At 56.8% G+C, this 17,049-nt stretch overlaps 2 protein-coding genes across 2 annotated transcripts; both read left to right on the forward strand.

The window, feature by feature from the left end:
* Positions 1 to 7,677: 7,677 nt before the first annotated feature.
* LOC104033376 (mast cell protease 1A) lies at positions 7,678 to 9,670 on the forward strand. Its single transcript, XM_009486002.2, has 5 exons — positions 7,678 to 7,741; positions 7,839 to 7,983; positions 8,176 to 8,311; positions 8,617 to 8,868; positions 9,215 to 9,670. The coding sequence occupies exons 1-5, from the start codon at positions 7,678 to 7,680 to the stop codon at positions 9,347 to 9,349; spliced, it is 732 nt and encodes a 243-aa protein (XP_009484277.2). The 3' UTR covers positions 9,350 to 9,670.
* Positions 9,671 to 12,764: 3,094 nt separating this feature from the next.
* On the forward strand, positions 12,765 to 15,589 carry LOC104033377 (granzyme E). The gene is made up of 5 exons (XM_009486003.2): positions 12,765 to 12,848; positions 12,955 to 13,102; positions 14,217 to 14,358; positions 14,507 to 14,740; positions 15,452 to 15,589. The coding sequence occupies exons 1-5, from the start codon at positions 12,782 to 12,784 to the stop codon at positions 15,587 to 15,589; spliced, it is 729 nt and encodes a 242-aa protein (XP_009484278.2). The 5' UTR covers positions 12,765 to 12,781.
* The last annotated feature ends 1,460 nt before the right edge of the window (positions 15,590 to 17,049 follow it).

Genomic DNA, 17,049 nt, shown 5'->3' on the forward strand with positions numbered 1-17,049 from the left:
TAATGTTAATGTCTATCATTGACCTATTCCCTGCACCTGCAAAACTTGACTGGAGACAAAGTCTTGCAACGTGCTATTCCCAACCACTGCTGTTGAATTTGCCTTATGACTCACCTGTCATGACTGGCCCGAGGCTCTCGCTGCTGGAGGGAGGTTCAGCAGCTAGCAGTGCTCTCCAGCTGCTTGTCTGAGGCCCAGCGCAGAGTAGGTAGTGGGGAGGGCTCCTTGTGTGAAATAAGTGAGACTTCTACCTACCAGAGTGGAAAAAGGGAAGTTACAACATCAACCACATTTCTGTGCAGGATGGACCCCACCCAACCAGCTGCAAAGAGGCACAGAGAAAAGAAAGACAGAGCACCTTTTAACTCAGGATCACAGCAGAAGCTGTGCCCTGCTTTCTGCTTTTACCTGTGTTCTCACTCCAGGCTGGCACAAAGCCATGGTTGAGAGCAAAGAGCGGTGATTTCTTCCATCAGCACAGCAAGCAGGGAGTTAGTTGTCCTGGGAGTCCATCCATTACTTCGTGAATGGAGGGATCCCAGCCTGGATCACAGCATAGACAACTGGAAAAGGCAAAGGAGGTTCCTGCTGCAGGAAGTCGTGTGCAAGCAGGACTCATGGTTCTCATGAAAAGCTGAGGGCTCCATCCTCCACGTTCACCCTTTTGACTGGTGTTTTGGGCTTTTCTATCAGCAGCATGGAAAGAAAGTCATGCTGATAAAGTCAGCAGATGACCCCAAGATTGAAGGAGCGGAAATCAGCAGGAAGGCTGGGCGGTGAGCGCAGCGCAATCCAGAGGAGAGGAGTGCAAGGTTGCGCATTCAGCACAAAGCGCGCGCTCCCAAACGGCCTGGGCGGATGCTCCCGGCAGAGCGCTGGAACCAAAAGGGTCAGCGTGATCCTTGCACATCGTCTCTGCTTTATTCTCGCTTCAGGCTGAGCCTCCAGCTAATGTGTCTGCTCAGGACAGAACTGGTGGGACATCCTTAAAGATCAGAGGATGGAGAAATTTGCCTTGTCAGGGGCCCTAAGTAGCTGCTTAAATAGCTGGCAGCACGCGAGCAGTCTCAGGAAAGAGATACCTGGCAGGAACGAGCTCTTTGTCGGGAGATCTGCGGAGAATGTGGGGCAAGGGGGAGGCAAATGCTTTTGATAACGGGAGGGCTTGAGGCAGATGAGCAGCTGGGACAGCTCAGCTCACTCACCCATGGGGTGCCAGGTCCTCTGGACCAGCAAGACACCACAGGCTCTTCCTAACGCCCCTTCCACAAGCACATCAGGCGCTGCCTAAAAGGCAGGGCTGGTTATTTTGTCAAGAGCTCTTCCAGTGAGACAAAACCTTGTTCCCTGCTCAGTCCTAGCACCCGGCTTGTTTGGCCTTTCCACAGCGGAGGAGACTGGAGGCACGCTGCGGTTCCACAGCACGTCGTGAGGGACACCAGCTCCGGGAAGCCGCCCGAGCTGCGTCCCAGCCCTTGCTGCTGCCCTTCCAGCGCTTTCTCACTTCTGCCCCCCGACAGCCTGCCGAGCCCCTTGCCTCACGGCAAGCCACCACGCACCCCGAACACCGCTCCCATCCCACGGCAAGTCGGGGCACAGTCCCACAGCCCGGGGGATTTGGGGAGATTTGGGTCCCCTCCACTCCGTGCAATCAGCTCAGCGGAGTGGGGCCTCGCTGGCTGGCACAAATCCGGCCCCGCATCCCCCTGGGAGCTGCTGCCGCCAGACCCAAGGCAGGGAGTCCCCAGCTCCATGGCTGGGGGCAAACAAGGCTCCCCGTCGGCCGGGCACCCGCACGAGGGAGAGTTCCTGTTGTTCTGCAGCGGCTCCCCATTGCTATCTGCACAGACGCAGGCTGAGCTTTATCTTGGTACTTCTCCTTTGCTGCTGTTTCAGTTCAGATGTTCTTTCTCTGAAATGAAGGGGGGTGGGGGAGCGACACCCCATCCTGCAATGTTTCTCAGCTCTTTCCTTCAGATCAAGACCACAATCTACTTGAAACTGCCTGATAGCTGCTGAGTGCTGGGCTTGGAAGGAGCAGGGGAGGTGTGGGGGCCAGCTCCAGCCCCCTGACCCCTCTGCCAGAACTGTGACCGTCGCACATCTTCACGGACGCCGAGCTGGGGCACCTCAGCAGCAGAAGCCCTGGAGCCCTGCACAGCCTGCTCCTGCCAAGGCCGACGGGAAGGCAAAAGCACCTCGGCCCCGGCGGGAAGAGTTTGTCTGCAGGCAGGGACGCCCAGAGAGCAGCAGGGCAGGAGCAGCCTGGAGCCCGGCTCCCCAGGTTGTGCCCGGTCACTCCTGCCCTGAGACTGCCTGCTCCCAGGAGGGCGTCCAGCTCCGGATTGTGCGGAGACAATAACAGCCGTGGGGGAAAGACAGCAAGCTACAAATGCAAGATAAAATATCGATAATTTCTGTTGAGGTTTTCCTGCTGTGCTGCTGCACAGTCCTGATTAAAACATGTATTTTCAGACATTCTAATTCAAAAAAAAAAAAAAAAAAAAATCCCTGGGTGAAGCTCTGTGGAGAACTCTGCCTGGTGGGCCAAGCCAGGCAAGCCTGAGGCTGGCTCAGGGCCAGCTGGCATCCCCACCTCTGTCCCACGCGGCTCCCTCCCCACCTCCCTACCCACCCATCCTGTCCCCGCCGCGTGGCCCCAGCACAGCCCAGCATCAGCCGCGGCATCCATTCGCCCGCAGGTGTTTTTCTGCCCAGGAAGGGTGGAGTGGTGCTGGTTTAAAAATGACTGATCGCTCCCGGCAGTTGGTTGGTTGCATTTCCTAGCTTTGGTCTCTTCTACTGTGCAGCAGCAGGCGGTCGTCTTTCCAGCGGCACGTCCCAGTCCCCAGCGTGGCAGCATGCTTCTGGCCCCAGAGGAGCTGGGAAGAGCCAGCAAGGCCCCTCTGACTTGGGCTGACACCAAACCCTGGACCTGGCCCTTCACAGCGCTCGGAGAATTGTCCCAGGCACAGCTGTTGCGCCTGGGCATCCGTTCATTGAAATTGGGTGGTGGCGATGGTGGGGCTCTGTAGGAAAAGGGCCTCTGCAGTGCATCTCTGGATTTGAAGGAAAACAAGAACATGAAAGAGAAAGTTTCGGGATCATCTCCTTTAGACCACACTAATGACCTTAAATGGCAAAGTTTTGTTGTTTTTTTTTTCCTTTAAGTGGCTTTTCTTTAGAAATTTGCATTTCCTCAGTGCAAAAACATTAAACAGAAAGCAAACATCTACATAAGATAACCCTCCCCACCCCCCAAACCAAAGATAATTACTTGGAAATCATCCCACTAAAACACATCATCTGTGGGCCAGCCCAGACCCTGTCTCCCACGGTGTCACACCTTTCCCTCCTTTGCGACAGGGTTGAGATTTTGACCTTTTGGCTGATCTGCAGTGAAAGGCACCGAGCGTTTCCAGTGCTCGGTGCCTGTAGGATGGGAGCTCATCCCTCAGCATCCCTCCAGAGCGAGCATGCCACAAATGCAAACTCCTGAGTCTTGCTGCTTCTTTAGAGTGTGGCATTTCATGCAGCTCCTGACAGCCACTGGCAATTGCCAGAGAAGCAATCCCTCCCCTCCCTGGGGCTGGATTTTGGCCTGGGTAGCTCAGAGGGGTTGGAGAAGCTGGACCAGTGCCTGGTCTCCAAACGCCGTGCCCAGCGTCGTCTCCTGCTGTGCCTGGGGCAAGCTCAGCTTTGCTCTAGCATCTTCTGCCCCGTAACCACGGCTCCAGTGAGCAGGCACGTCCCCAGGAGGGAGGGAGCTGCACAGTGCTCCCACCACCCCCACTCAGCGTGGCATGGCCAGCCGCGGTCGGCATGGCGTGACCGAGGCCATGAGGCTGCTCCGGAGACCTGGCCGGAGCCTCTGACCCAGGGTCCCCTGTGCAGGACCCACAAAATCCCTCGTGTGAGCTCATCAATCCTGCTTTGCACCCTCTGGGACAGGGCCTAGCCCACCGCCAGACCGGTCGCCGAGGGCTCAGAGCTGAGAGCCATTTCGTCCGGGCAAGGAGGGGCTGGCAGGGGTGTGGTGCCAAGCTCCACGCAGAGGAAATCGGGCTGGTTTGAAATCTAATCTGAGCGCTGTAGAGGAAGGACAAGCAACGCACCTCCCTGCAGTTAGCGCTGCCTGGCTGGGGCAGGGACAACGTGTCTGCTGGCAGCAGGGCCGGTGCTGCTGCGCGGTGTCTGGAGAGCGTAAATTTATTCCAAGCCTTGCTGCTTGCCATCCTGTGCATCATTTCCTCCACCTGCCGTTTCTCCTCCCTGCTTATTATACATAAGAATAATAAGCGGTTTGGGGCGGAGAACGGCTGTCTGGTTGCTGCTGTCTGCAGCGTAGCCTGGCCCCGGCGCTGCTGGCCCACCGGCTCTTACAGAGCAATGAGTGAACTCAAAGGGCCCCGGGCATCTGCGCTCGGAGCTTTCACTGGGATCAAGGAGAAAGCCAGACCTTTGCACAAGGTTACTGCAGGATGCAGACTCACGGAGAGGGCTGCTGCTCACAGAGAGAAACGAGGGAGCGGCGTGCAGTGGGAGCCCTGTATTTGGGAGTGAGGTTTTAATCGAACAAAAGCCCCGGTGCCCAAGGGCTAGCATGAAGGACAGCCTGTGCTCCCAGAGCTCCCTGCCCGAGTTAGTACAGCCCTACCACGAGCCCGGTGGCTCTTCTGATGTGCTAGAGCCTGCTCTGGGCAGAAAGGGAGGGATATAGCGATCTGTCGGTTTGGTTATACCTACACACGTACTCTGATTTTATTTCCAGGAACTGTTTCAGGGGTTTTCCGTTCTCATACCGCAGCTTTCCCTCAGATGCCCTCCTCCCAGCAATGCAGACTGATGGTAGATCAGCCCCACTGCCTCCCAGGTGCCCTCCTGGGACACTTGCCCCATCAGCTTGCCCATGTGCCCCCAGCACGGGCACCCTGCTGTCAGCTTGCCCAGAGTCCCCAGCTTTGAGCCCTGGCTGCCAACAAGGGCTGGCCCAAGCAGATAGGGGATGAAGGGCTGGGAAAGACGAGCGTTGGGCCTCTCTGACCCCTGAGCAGGGCGCCGGAGGGCATCTTATCTGAGATGGCAAAATCAACACAGCAGCGGCTCGCAGGGCATGCTGCGGACAGAGCGACGACAGCACCCAAGCACGGTGGTTGTGCCCGGCCTGGCAGCGCTGCCCACGCAGGGCACGACTGCCACGAAGCAGCACGCTTACTGCGTGCCAAAGCGGGTTTAGGACAGGTCTTCCTCCTGACCCACTCTCCTCTGCTGGAAGCCTTGGAGCTGTATGTGCTTTTTTAACCTGAAATCACAGGCAGCAGGAAGCAAAGCTGGTATCATGTTTTGGGCGGGCACAGCCGAGTTGAAATCACTTGTCACAGACCGACGTTAGGACTGGTAACCAGAGACTGCTCCAGAGATGGTGATTTAGGATTAAAGCAAGCCTCATGCGACATGCCGGCCCCGGAGGAGCGTTGGCAGAAAGTGGCCCAGGGAATGGGCACACAAACAGGGTTCTCTGGGTAGAAAAAAATCTCCCATAGCAGGACCAAGGATTTGGGGGGAAAGGGGGTGGGTGGCATTGAAGTCTCGGAGTGCTAATTGTTCTATCGCCTTTGTCTGTTGTGTTTTTTCGTCGGTTCCTGGCTGCAGTCACAAGCCCAAATTAGCTTATTTAAACCAGATGCCTGCAGAGAATCTGTAGTGACCGCAGCCAGAGCTTCTGGGAGGATTCCTGCCTAGCTGAACAGGGTTGAAAGTACTCCAGGGATTAAAAGGAGGTATTACCCCCTACCTCCCCAGCTCTCCCCATCCTTTCAGTAGCAAATTGTTCATCTGCATGGTAGAGGAAGGTGTTTTGGAGTTGCTGCTTTGCTAGCAGCTGCCCACAGCTTCACTGGGCGGGAGAGGAGAGGAGAGCGCTGCTCCAGCTTTGGCAACCAGCACGCTGCCCAGAGACCTGGCTGCCCTACCTTGCAAGTGCTCACACGAGGCAGCGGCACTGCCACGCTCCTGGGCTCTGTCCCTCGTCACATAACCATGGCCTCTGGGGATAAGCAGTGGCCGTGGCCGGGCAATCGCCTGCTGGTTTGCCCCTAAGCCGGACTTTGGTGCCGGTGGGGCAAAGCAAGGAAAAGGGCTGGGCTTCAGGGCTCAGAGAACATTTCTGGAGAGCATCTGAGGGAAGGTTTAATCCTGACCAACAGTCAAAAGAGGAGGGATGAGGCTGGGTGCAGGAGGAGTGCAGAATCTGGCTGTGCTCTCATGACAGCTTCTGTCCTTATGGCAGCAGAGAAGCCGCACGGCTCCAGTTCGGCACCAACACGGCTCCAGTTCAGCTGTCCCCAGCCCCTCGGGTGCTCTTGTGCTGGAGCAGAGTCAAGAGTTGTTGAAAGTCTGTGAGCACGGAAAAGATGTCCTTCCAGTGTGCAACGTGCAATCCCTCCCTGAGCGGAGCAGACGCGTCACACAGCATTAACCCTAACAGATTTACGCTTTGCTGCGGGCACACAACTGCCCGCAAGCCCCAGGGAGCGAGAAACAACGCAGCAAACTGGGACAAGCCGGCAGTGGGGAAAATTAAGGTAGATAAGGGCTAGGAAGCGCAGACAGGAAGGACAACTTTGAACACCACAGGACTGTATGGCACAGCTCCCTCGAGGCTGCAGCCTGAGACCGGCAGCTCTTCACGCAAAGGACAAGCTCAGCTCCCGTCACAGGACACGCTGAGGCAATTGGAGGCCCAAAGATCGGGAGGAAAGTGTGGACAGCCACCAGCTAAGGCAGTGTGAGAGCCAGGAATGGGAAGAAGAGAGGTGTCCTGAGCCTCAGGTCCGTGCCCTTGACGCAAAGATTTGGTCACCTCTTTGAAACAGGTTCACCTGGGGCAGCCCAATGGTGATTTCTGGTCAGGACCACAAGGCCAGGAAGGGACGAGTACAGCAGGAGTGGTGCTCAGTTTAGCATTTAACCAAATCTCACTTTGCTAGGGACAAGCTGAAGACAGCAATAGCAGCCTGGTTTGCAGGCAACTTCAGGGCAGGGAAGGAAGAGAGCAGAGAATCCAGAGTAGGGTAGATGACGGTTTCCCCTGGTCCTGTTTGAACAGATGTGCCAGCGGCCAGACCAGCTTCAGAGGGGAAACCATAGAGGGGAAAGAACATCTGCAGTCATTATGCTTGCCAACAAAGCATGAAGTGACCTGACCACCCCCAGGAGCAAGTGGCGTAAGCTACTGAAGGTACAGTACGAGACAGCCTGATTTCCAGAGCTCAAAGACACCATGCTTCGAAGCAGATGGACATGATTTGTCCCGCAGCCAAACTGTGGGAGAAATGCTAAATCACACCTCGAAAATACCCTAGGACACCTCTCCTCAGCACCCCTGAGGCTCTGGGGCTGTGGCGTATGACGCTCTCTCTGCCCTGGCCTTTCTGTCCTGCTCTATCACATCAATCACAGCCTCGGGGCACGTGGGCCATGTGAACAGGCCGGGCAGCGGAGATGCAGATAGACCTGCAGGGATGCTGCACGACTCCGATTAGCGCAATCAGGCCATCACACATGGTTTCCTGGCTGCTGGGTACAGCTGGCCCCAAGGGTATAAAACCAGCCCTGGGACACACGGAGACTCAGACTTCCACGCATCTTGGAAGGAGCGTCCAGCTGTGGGAAGAGATGTGCCAGCCCCAGCCACTGCTGGCCCTGCTGCTGCTGCTTTCCTGCCCGTGGGCCAGCGCCAGTAAGCTGGGGTGCCGCGAGCTGCCGCGAGGGAGGCTGCTGGTCTGGGCTCCGGCCTCAGCGGCCGCCGGCTCATCCTGCGGTGGGGTGTCTTGCAGGTGCTCTACAGGCTCAGATTGTGGGGGGCCATGAGGCTCAGCCCCACTCCCACCCTTACATGGCATACCTGCAGGTTGGGAATTTTGCCTGCGGAGGCTTCCTGGTGGCCCCTGACTGGGTGATGACAGCTGCACACTGCATGGGGTGAGTACTTCGTACAGGGGCTTTATCCCTTTCTTCCTCCCCTAACCTGTGAGGTCCATCACTGGAGTAATATTGGAGTAGGTTCCTCTTCCTCCTGTGCCGAGCCGCGCTCCCCACCTGCCTGCAAAAGGGGAGGGATGTGGGTGAGACCCAACCTGTTTTCCTTCTTCTCCCCTCTGCTGCCATGGCCAGGAATGTCACAGTCATCCTGGGGGCTCACAACGTCTACCAACGAGAAAGGACCCAGCAGAAACGGGAAGTTCTCCAATACCACCAGCACCCTGAATACAACCACGACACCTTCTCTAACGACATCATGCTGCTCAAGGCAAGGCAGGCCTGCAGTGGGTTGGCGGGCAGAGTGGGGCTGTGGGTCTACCAGAGCACGTTCTTGCTGTTAGCTCCTTCTGCAAACCATCAGCTGCTTCTGCCCATGAGTGCTGGAGGCAGGCAGGAACGGGAGGGACCTGGGATGGAACCGTGGGCAGGGCTTGGAGCTGCATGCCCTATTCACAGCAGCTCACCAGAGCTTGCAGTGCTGTGTGTCCTGCTAGACCTCCCCTGCCTCTCCGCACAAAGTGTCCTTCAGCTGTTCTGCTTATAGCCTGCTCCAAAAACCTTGCTTTCTCCCAGCTGACAGAAAAGGCCACTCTCAATGCCTACGTCAAGACCATTCCACTGCCCAAGACCAGCAGCGGCCTCTCCGCGGGCACCAGGTGCAGCATAGCCGGGTGGGGCCTGACCGATGAAGGCTGGTTGACCGGCAAGCTCTTTGAAACCAAAGTCTCCACCTACAGCCACAGGAAATGCATCCAATTCTATCCACATCTCAACAAGGGCATGGTCTGTGCCGGCAGCTTCCACAAGCTCAGGGACTCCAGCAAGGTATGGGCTGCCGACGGGCTGGGGGCTTGGCCGCAGGGCAGGCGGGTTTTCTGGGAGCAGGGGTTTCTGCTGGCACAGACTTAGCTGGTTCCCAGGAGAGGTGACAAGCATTGGATTTATAGCTTCCACGTGGACTAGCTCTTTGCGTGCCCTGACACCACCATCCATGCGCAGTCCCGGGGTAGAGCCCCAACTCACCTGCTCCGGACAGCTCCTCCAGCACGGTGGGCATGCGGGGCAGGAGCAGAGACACGGCGCTGCTGGCAGTGCCTGGGCAGGGAGGGACGAAGGTGAAGCCTGTTCCCACAGGGAAGAGGCCTCTAAAACTAGTCTCATCTGTCCTCAGGGAGATTCTGGTGGGCCCCTGGTATGCAATAAGGTGGCACAAGGCATCGTTTCCTTCGGGCGCAGCAACGCGCCCGGGGTCTACACCCGCATCTTCAACTACCTGCCCTGGATCAAAAAAATTCTGGAGAAGTAGCAGCAGCGGCACTCGCTCCAGCATTGGTGCAGCCCTGGAGACTGCACTGGTTTCCTTCCTGCCCCTGCTGAAGGTTTGGCTCCCTCCTCTCTCCTTGGGAACCCAAGTGACCTGATCAGTGCTCACAAGGGTCCCCTTCTTTCTGCTCTGAGGCTGCTGGCTGTCCCATTCCCTGCCCATGGCGGGCAGCCAGTTCAGGGCCATCTTAAATCACCCTGGCAGAAGCAGGCATCGTCCCAGATGGCACCAGAAAAAGGCTGTGCTACAACAGACCCCATTTCCTTCAGCGAGAACCCCCTCCCTGCTTGAATCTTGTTGCACTTAAAGCACCCACAGTAAACGCAGAGCTGCATGTCCCCGGTGTACGTCTTCTTTCTTGTACCTTGCCCCAGGGAGAAGCGAGGGAGGGTCTAGCTGGTCGAAGCGAGAGGTCAGCCTGTTGGGACAGAGGCAGCTGTGGCTCTGCAGCCACTGAATTGCTGGCAGACTTGGAGGACAAGAGCTGCAGTTGCCCTTCCTGGGGTGATGGGGATGAGCGCGTTGCAGGAATAGAAACTGCCCAGGTAGAAACGGGCTGGGAAAAGTGATGTGCACGCGCTCCGTTCACCAACTTCAGCAATGTCACCACCCTGGGAGCAGCTGGCAGCCAGGATGTGGTGTGTCAGCAGGTAGCAGGGGTCAAAAGCTGCCATTCCCTGCGAAGTAATGACTGTCCCCTCTGCAGGGACCTCGTGCCTGGGTGATGTTGCACCTAGGACATAGGGCAGCCAAGACAGCAGGCTGGGTCACAGGGGAAAGCAGGCTAATCTTTTCAGCTGTCTTAGCTGTAGAAGGCTCCGGCAGGCGAAGGGAGCTGGACTTTTTGTGGATTGGGCTGTTTCTGTTCCCCCTTAGGCGTAGGGCAGGTGGCGGCCGAGATCCCAGGGATGGGGCTTTGGGATCCCAGAGACGTACTCACAGTCCCAGCTGTTGCACACCAGTGCTTTCGGTCTGTGCCTCTGCCGTTCCCCAGCAGCCACAGTCCTCCATCTCCTCCTGAACAGCAACATGATGTCGTGGGTAGAGACATGGGTGCAGTCTCTGAAAGGATTGTACTGAAAGGGTTGGTAACGGAGCTGGGTTCACAAAAGCACCTGACTCCATGTCCCTTCCTCCTTTCCTCCCATGCCAACTACAGTGGGAGAGCCCAACTCTGTCCCTGGAGAAGGCAAGGGTGAGTCCTAGCTGGGAGCTGTCTGCCTTGGAGCTTGCTGGCACGTTTCTGTCCCTCTCAGGAAGGCAAGCCCAGCCCAAGCAGTACAGCACGAGCAGAGACTATCCTAGCAGTAGCACAAAACCAAAAGGGCTTATGACTCTCCCCTCAGCTGGGTGATGCTCAGAGGTAACTTCTCCTCCCCACAAAGGATGCTCTAGCACCGTTTTCAGACAGCCCCTGCACCAGGGTCTGAATACCTGGCACCAGCCCCTCCTTTCATGGCCCAGACTGGGCGTAAAGCAACCTGCCTAAACTCTGAGCCCTGGTCTCCTTCGTCCCAGCCAGTTTCTGATGGTGTCTCTCGTAAAGACAGGAGAGTGCTAGACGCTTTCCTGGAGGAGATGACAAGGGGCAGAGACAGTGCATTGGTAAATAACTGAGCTGCAGAACTCCCTGGTGCAGGATGATGGATGTCTGTGCGAGTTCAAGAGGAGACCAGACTGGTTTGCTGTGGGGAAACCCAGCCGGGGAATTTTAAACATACAGAAACTGTGTGCAATTCAAGAGAACGGGATGCCCTGTTCTCAGTCTTTCCTAGGCTCCCAGTAGCCAGTTCTTCCGAGGGAGGAGATGGCCTGCAGTCCGGCCCTGGACGTCTGCTCTTACGTTCTCCCTTTTCTTGCCTGGAACAAGGGGAAATGACATCGCCTTTGCCTTCAGCACCCATGCCACCGTGGGGAGACTGAGAAGGGTCCATGGTTTGGGCTTCTGCTAACAGCTGCTATCAGCTAGGAAATCTGCGAGTGAAAAGGCTGCAACTGCTTATCTGTGTAGTACAAATCTTTGTCACGTCAGGGTTTTCCTTGAAGCTCCAGCTGCTGCAGTCTTTGCACGAGAATGGCAGCTTTAACTTAAAAATGGGGTTTGCCCTGTGGCCCTGGGGGTAGACAGGAAAGCAAATTTACTGGCAGGCAGTGAGGGCGGTAAGGATGTATCAGCCCCGTTTCGTCACAGCCAGGGAAGGAACTGCTGCTGGGGGGATTGCATAGACATGCTCATCTTCCACCTTTCGCTGGAGCCAGTGGGGAGGCAAGGGGGCATCCTGGGGGGAGCGAGTTCAGTGATTTGTCACCAGCCCTTCCTCCAGTACGGTCCCTCTCACCGCGGGCTGGCGGAGGAAGAGGAGCAGCTGCCGCGGGGCCTGGTCCAGGGAAGACGGATCCCTGCCGTGCACCGCAGAAAGGCGCCTGGCACTTGTTTGGCATTAAAAAAAAAAATAAATCACTGCCTGCCAGGGTGGGGGCAGCGCTGGCTGTGAGGCACTTGGACATGACCCTTCCCAGAGGAACAAGGCCACCTTCAGGGCCTTGTCGTCGGGTTATCTCTAGCTAGTGAAGGAGCAGAATCCCAAACCTGCATCCCTCATCTCCATCCACCCTCAACACACCAGAGGTAAAAGTGAGCCCCTGCCCCAGGGTGACGGAAGCGTCCTCCTGTCTTCCCTCACACCGGCTGGTGAGAGACAGCCAACTCCCCAGTTCAACAGTGAACAATTACATCTGGAAAGAAACACTCGAACTGGTGTCTTTTGCTGTACAGAGCAAAGCCCTCAGTCAGCAGCTGGTGCAGAACAGAGACCTCACGGCACCGGCAGCAGTCACACTGCTGTGGGCCACGCTCACAAAGCTGACGTAACAACTTCTTGCCCTCACGTAGCCATGCCCAGTGTGGTGTTACAAAGCACTCATGCCAATTTTGCTCTACACCTACTGAGAAAGAGCAGGAGGGTCCTCAACTGCCGCTGCACAGTCTGGAACCGGTACATCGAGTGAAAGAAATCTTGATAAAATGATAAAAATCAAGAGGGTTTGCAAGTGCGCAACAACAAATATGAGCTGCAAGGGAAGAGCCCACCGGCAGGCAAAGTGATGCAGGTGGGTATGCTCCCTATAGCTTCCAGCTCAAAGGCAATGGGTTAAAATCGGCTCTGGGTTTAGAAGGATGTCAGATACCCCAGATCAGGCCCAAGATGAAGGTGGGTTGATGCCCAAGGCTAAGGCTGACTGAATTCCCCTCCCAGATTGCTGAGACGTGCAATTTGCAGATAGATTAATCAGATGAGTCTGACTTCTGTGGTTTCCTGGAGTCTAGTCTCAGGCTATAAAACCTTGCTGGGAGCAGGAAGAGACCCCAGCTGCAGCCTCACCTCCAAGGGATCCACTGACGCAGAGAACGCTATGATGAAGCACCTGCAGAAACTCCTGCTCTCTCTCCTGCTGGTGACGTGCCCCCCAGCCAAAGCCAGTAAGTAGAGCAGCCCGGAGGTGGGGAGAGGGCTGGGCAAGGAAGAGCCCCAGACAGCACGTCCTGCGCCCTCCAATCCCCTCATCCTCAGTCCCATCCATTGCAGATTATTCCTGGAATCGGATGGAGGGAGGACGTGAAGCCAAGTTCCACTCCACACCCTACGTGGCCTATCTGCAAGGGAAGAACAACCAATTCTGCGGAGGCTTCCTAGTGGCCCCGAACTGGGTGATGACAGCGGCTCAGTGCTTCGCGTAAGTTTTTGCTATGTTCGTACAGCACCTGGCGCAACGAGATTGTCGCACTGCCATGATCCGGGTAACATCTCCTAGCTGGAGGCCCAACAGTTCCAATCACTTCCTTCACGGCTGCGGCCAAGCTCTCTCCCTAGCAGGGGGAGCAGGCTGCGCTGCTGGGACGGGGCAAGGCTGAGGGGGCTCGCACCGCCACAGCTCCCCCTCGAGCCATCCTTCCCCGTGCCCCTCCCCAGCCCATGTTTAGATACTTACCTTTATTTGTTTATTCCCCCCGCCATGACTCATTTTATTCTTCCCAGATGTCAGCAATGAGAAGTCAGACCGGCTTCTTCCCTTGCTGTCGCTGACCTGCTGGCATAGCAGGGATCGCTGGTGTCAGGCTTTGCCTTTTCTGCCACCAAAGACCTCCAAGACTGTATCAGAATTAATAATCTCTTACGAGCAAGGTGCTTGCCCGGCTCTCTTCCACCCCTCCAGCTGGAGAAACTGGGGCGTGGGGAGGCAGGAGGGCTCTCCTAGGTGCACATGACTCTGGCTGTAGCTACCACACTCCTCGGGGCTGACGGCTCTGCCCCGGTGCCAGTAGCCCAGGCTCAGGGCCAGTCCCCGCACGTGAGCAGCAGAAACAAGGATCAGCAGAAGCCAGGAGCCTGGATGCCCAAGCCCCACCTGCTAGATTGAGAGGGGCTCCCACCCATCCCCAGGGCCCCTCCTGATTTTCCTACGGCAGCCCCTTCTGCAGACGGTGCAGAGGCCAGGAAAGGTACATGGGCCCAGAGCAGGGTCCTGATTTAGGAATCCCTCCTTGGTGCCACGGGCTTCCAAAACCTGGACCAACAGCCCACTACCTTAGTGCACAGCAGCAGCATTGGACCACATCTGCTCAGCTCAAGATCCAGAGGTAAAGTAACCCTGGCAGAGCTCCGGTCTGTCAGCCGGGAACTTGCTCTGCTCTTGGCTGGGTAGATTCACTGGCAGAGCTCCTCGCTCCCACCATTCTTCTTTAAAGCCCAGCCAGTCTCTCCTTTTCGTGCCCCTGGGAGATGCGCCTCAGTGTTACCAGGGAAGACGGGAGAGAGCTAATGACCTGCACTGTGCTTGATTTTACCAGACACAAACCTCTGACTGTCATCCTTGGAGCCCACTCAATCCAGAGGAGAGAGGAAAGCTGGCAAACGTTCGAAGTCCAAGAGTATCACTGCCACCCAGACTTCATGAACCCTAAGAAGGGAAATGACATCCTCTTGCTGAAGGTAACTCCCTGCCTGGAGCCACCTGTATGGTCCCGTCTGCCTGACGTGCAGGGCTGAGCTGTAACCCTGGAGCGGGAGGGGACAGCCTTTGTCACAGAGCTTTTGCAGACCAAGCGCTTATTTCTGTGTTTTCTGTCCCCTTGCCCAGCTGAAAGGCAATGCCACCAGCAACAGCTATGTTAGGACCATTTCCTTTGAAAAATCAAAAGTCCCTGGTGGGACTGCGTGCAGCATAGCCGGCTGGGGCTACAAAACACCCCCTGCCACGTTACGCGAAGCCACCGTCACCATCATCAAACAAAGGGACTGCCTCAACCACTACCCTGGACTTGCTGACAACTTGATTTGTGGCCACAGTGGATCTGCTGGGGTACCTGAAAAGGTCAGTCTCTGACTTAGGGAGTGGAAGGCTGCAGGGGAGGTTTCAGCCAGGTGCTGAGCACAAACCTGATCTGGGCTAAAAAACTTCACTGAAAAGGTACTGTCTAAAATTGCTTCTTGTTGTCCCCATTCTTGCCCCCATCCCCGTCCCCCGCCCTGCCATCCCCATCACTCCGTGCCTCCTCACCAGCGTCCCTCTCTCTTGCTGTCCTGGCACAAGAGGGTGTTGATCTCCAAGGATCAGACCCTCAGAGGGCCAGCAGCATTCCTGCTGACCGCAGGCATCACGCTGTGCTCAGCCCTCGGCCAAGCCGAAGGGACGAGGGGATCCTCGTCTTCCCACAGCAGAGGACGTAGGAGTCTGCAGCAGCACAACAAGACAACAGCTCGGCCAAAGAGGGGTTTGCCCTAAATCTCATAGCTGGGCCGAGTGCATTTTGTAGTGCTCTGCAGCCAGCAGAAGGGCAGAAATGAAGCTTTGAGCTTCAGCATTTGCTTAGCTGTAGTGGTGCTGGGTCCCGTGCTGGGTCCCAGACAAAACTGCCAATGGTTCCTTTTGAACCCAGAGCTACCCACATCCACTGCGAGCCCAAGCTTCTCCTGGGGAAGCTCTGTCCTGGTATTTGCAGCCTCCTTGTTCTTTGCAAATGCACCTTTTTCATGGGGACCCCGCATAAATCAACACTGATCTCTCTCCTCCCCCATTTTACAGGGCGATGCCGGGGATCCACTCGTCTGCAACAACAAAGCCTACGGCATCTTCTCCTACAGGCATAACAACTGGCCGGGTTTCTACACACACATCGCTCCTTACATTCCCTGGGTCAACAGTGTCATGAAGTCAGCATGACCCTACTCTCCCCCCAGCTGCTGCCCTGGAAAACTCACGCTTCAGGGCCCCACGCTCACCTGCTTTTTCTTCCTTTCTCCCCGGGAAACATCTTCCACCAATCCTCATGGACATGGCAAGGACTTCTCTCTGGCAAAGCCAAACTACGGCAGTGGGGGGCTCGGCGCAGAGATTGCGCCTCGACCGTGTTTGTTCCCCGCGCAAGCTAGGGAGCGCCCGCTGGCACCGTGCGCGCTCCCACACTTTGTTGCTCCGATTTACCCCTTTGTCAAGCTGCTTGTGGCTGCAGCTCTAGAAAGGAGGCAGCAGGACAGCCCCGAGTGAGGTGACGGTAGCTGCTGGGATGCCTGCCGCCCTTCGGGGAGAGCAGTACAATTGGATCGGGGGGATCCAAAGAGCAGCCTCCTCCCTGCCCCTTACATTTGTGACACCGGATGCCTGGGTCCCCTCTGCCCGAGCCCTGGGGCTAGAGGGTTGCCCCAGCTCCAAGGAGGACACATTCAGCTCCTGCTTCACTGCTGCTGCTGCTGCTGTCCTACCTCTGAAACCTGCTGCCTCCTTTCTCCCCTCTTGCTGTAGCTCCGGTATTGTAAGAATACATAAAAACAATAAATTGCATCTGCATTTGAGAGCCTTTTTCCTTCCATGATTTGTATTTCTCTCAGCCGCTGGCTCCAGTCCTGAAGAGCTCAGAAGAAAGTCACTGCCCAAACAGCTGAATCCCAGGCTTGAAGTTTCTACCCTAACCAGTGGCCTCCACTTTCTGTCCCACCTAAACCTCCAGAATAGGCGTCAAGCCTGGTTTTCAGGGCAGGGGAAGCCTCTTGGCCTCCTCTCCCCAGTGTGGAGTGCTCAGGTGAAAGTGAAAAAGATGGTAATTGGTTGTCTCCTGGCAGGAGATCGTCTTAATAATAATAATTCTTAATAATAATAATTCTTCCCCCCATATGCTGCAGTGTGAGCAGGCAGGAAAGAAGAACTACGCAGGGGAGGGGACACTGAGCACAGGGGGTCCCTGGGGCCATGGGAGCGCTTGCAGTGCCTGCGGGCTACTTTTGCCCACCGGTGTTGCACGGGGCCGGAATTAGCCCATCTCGTCGTGGGGCCGCCGGCCCACAGAGCGCGGCCAAGTCGGGGATGCAGGCGAGGCTCCAGCCCCTGCGGTGCCCGAGGGCTCCGCGAGACAAGCTGTGACACGGGGCCGTGCCAAGCCTGCCGCTGCCTGCAGCTCGCTCAGGTGCCAGGCGCCCGGGGAGCAGCAGCTCGCGCCGATGACCCAGGCGTTGGGCTGCTCCGGCCATGCAGCTGCCTGGAGGAGCGCTGCCACAGAAGGAGGTAAAGGGCAGCGTCGCAGGCAGCAGTCGTGGCCTGCAGGAGGTTTGTTTTGCTCAGAAAAAGAATCCCCGGCGTGCTCCAGAGCCAGGGCAGCCCCGAGCAGGGCCAAGCGCTCCGCCATCCCG

This window comes from Pelecanus crispus, chromosome 20, assembly GCF_030463565.1.
Source record: "Pelecanus crispus isolate bPelCri1 chromosome 20, bPelCri1.pri, whole genome shotgun sequence".
In the NCBI taxonomy this organism is placed as follows: domain Eukaryota; kingdom Metazoa; phylum Chordata; class Aves; order Pelecaniformes; family Pelecanidae; genus Pelecanus; species Pelecanus crispus.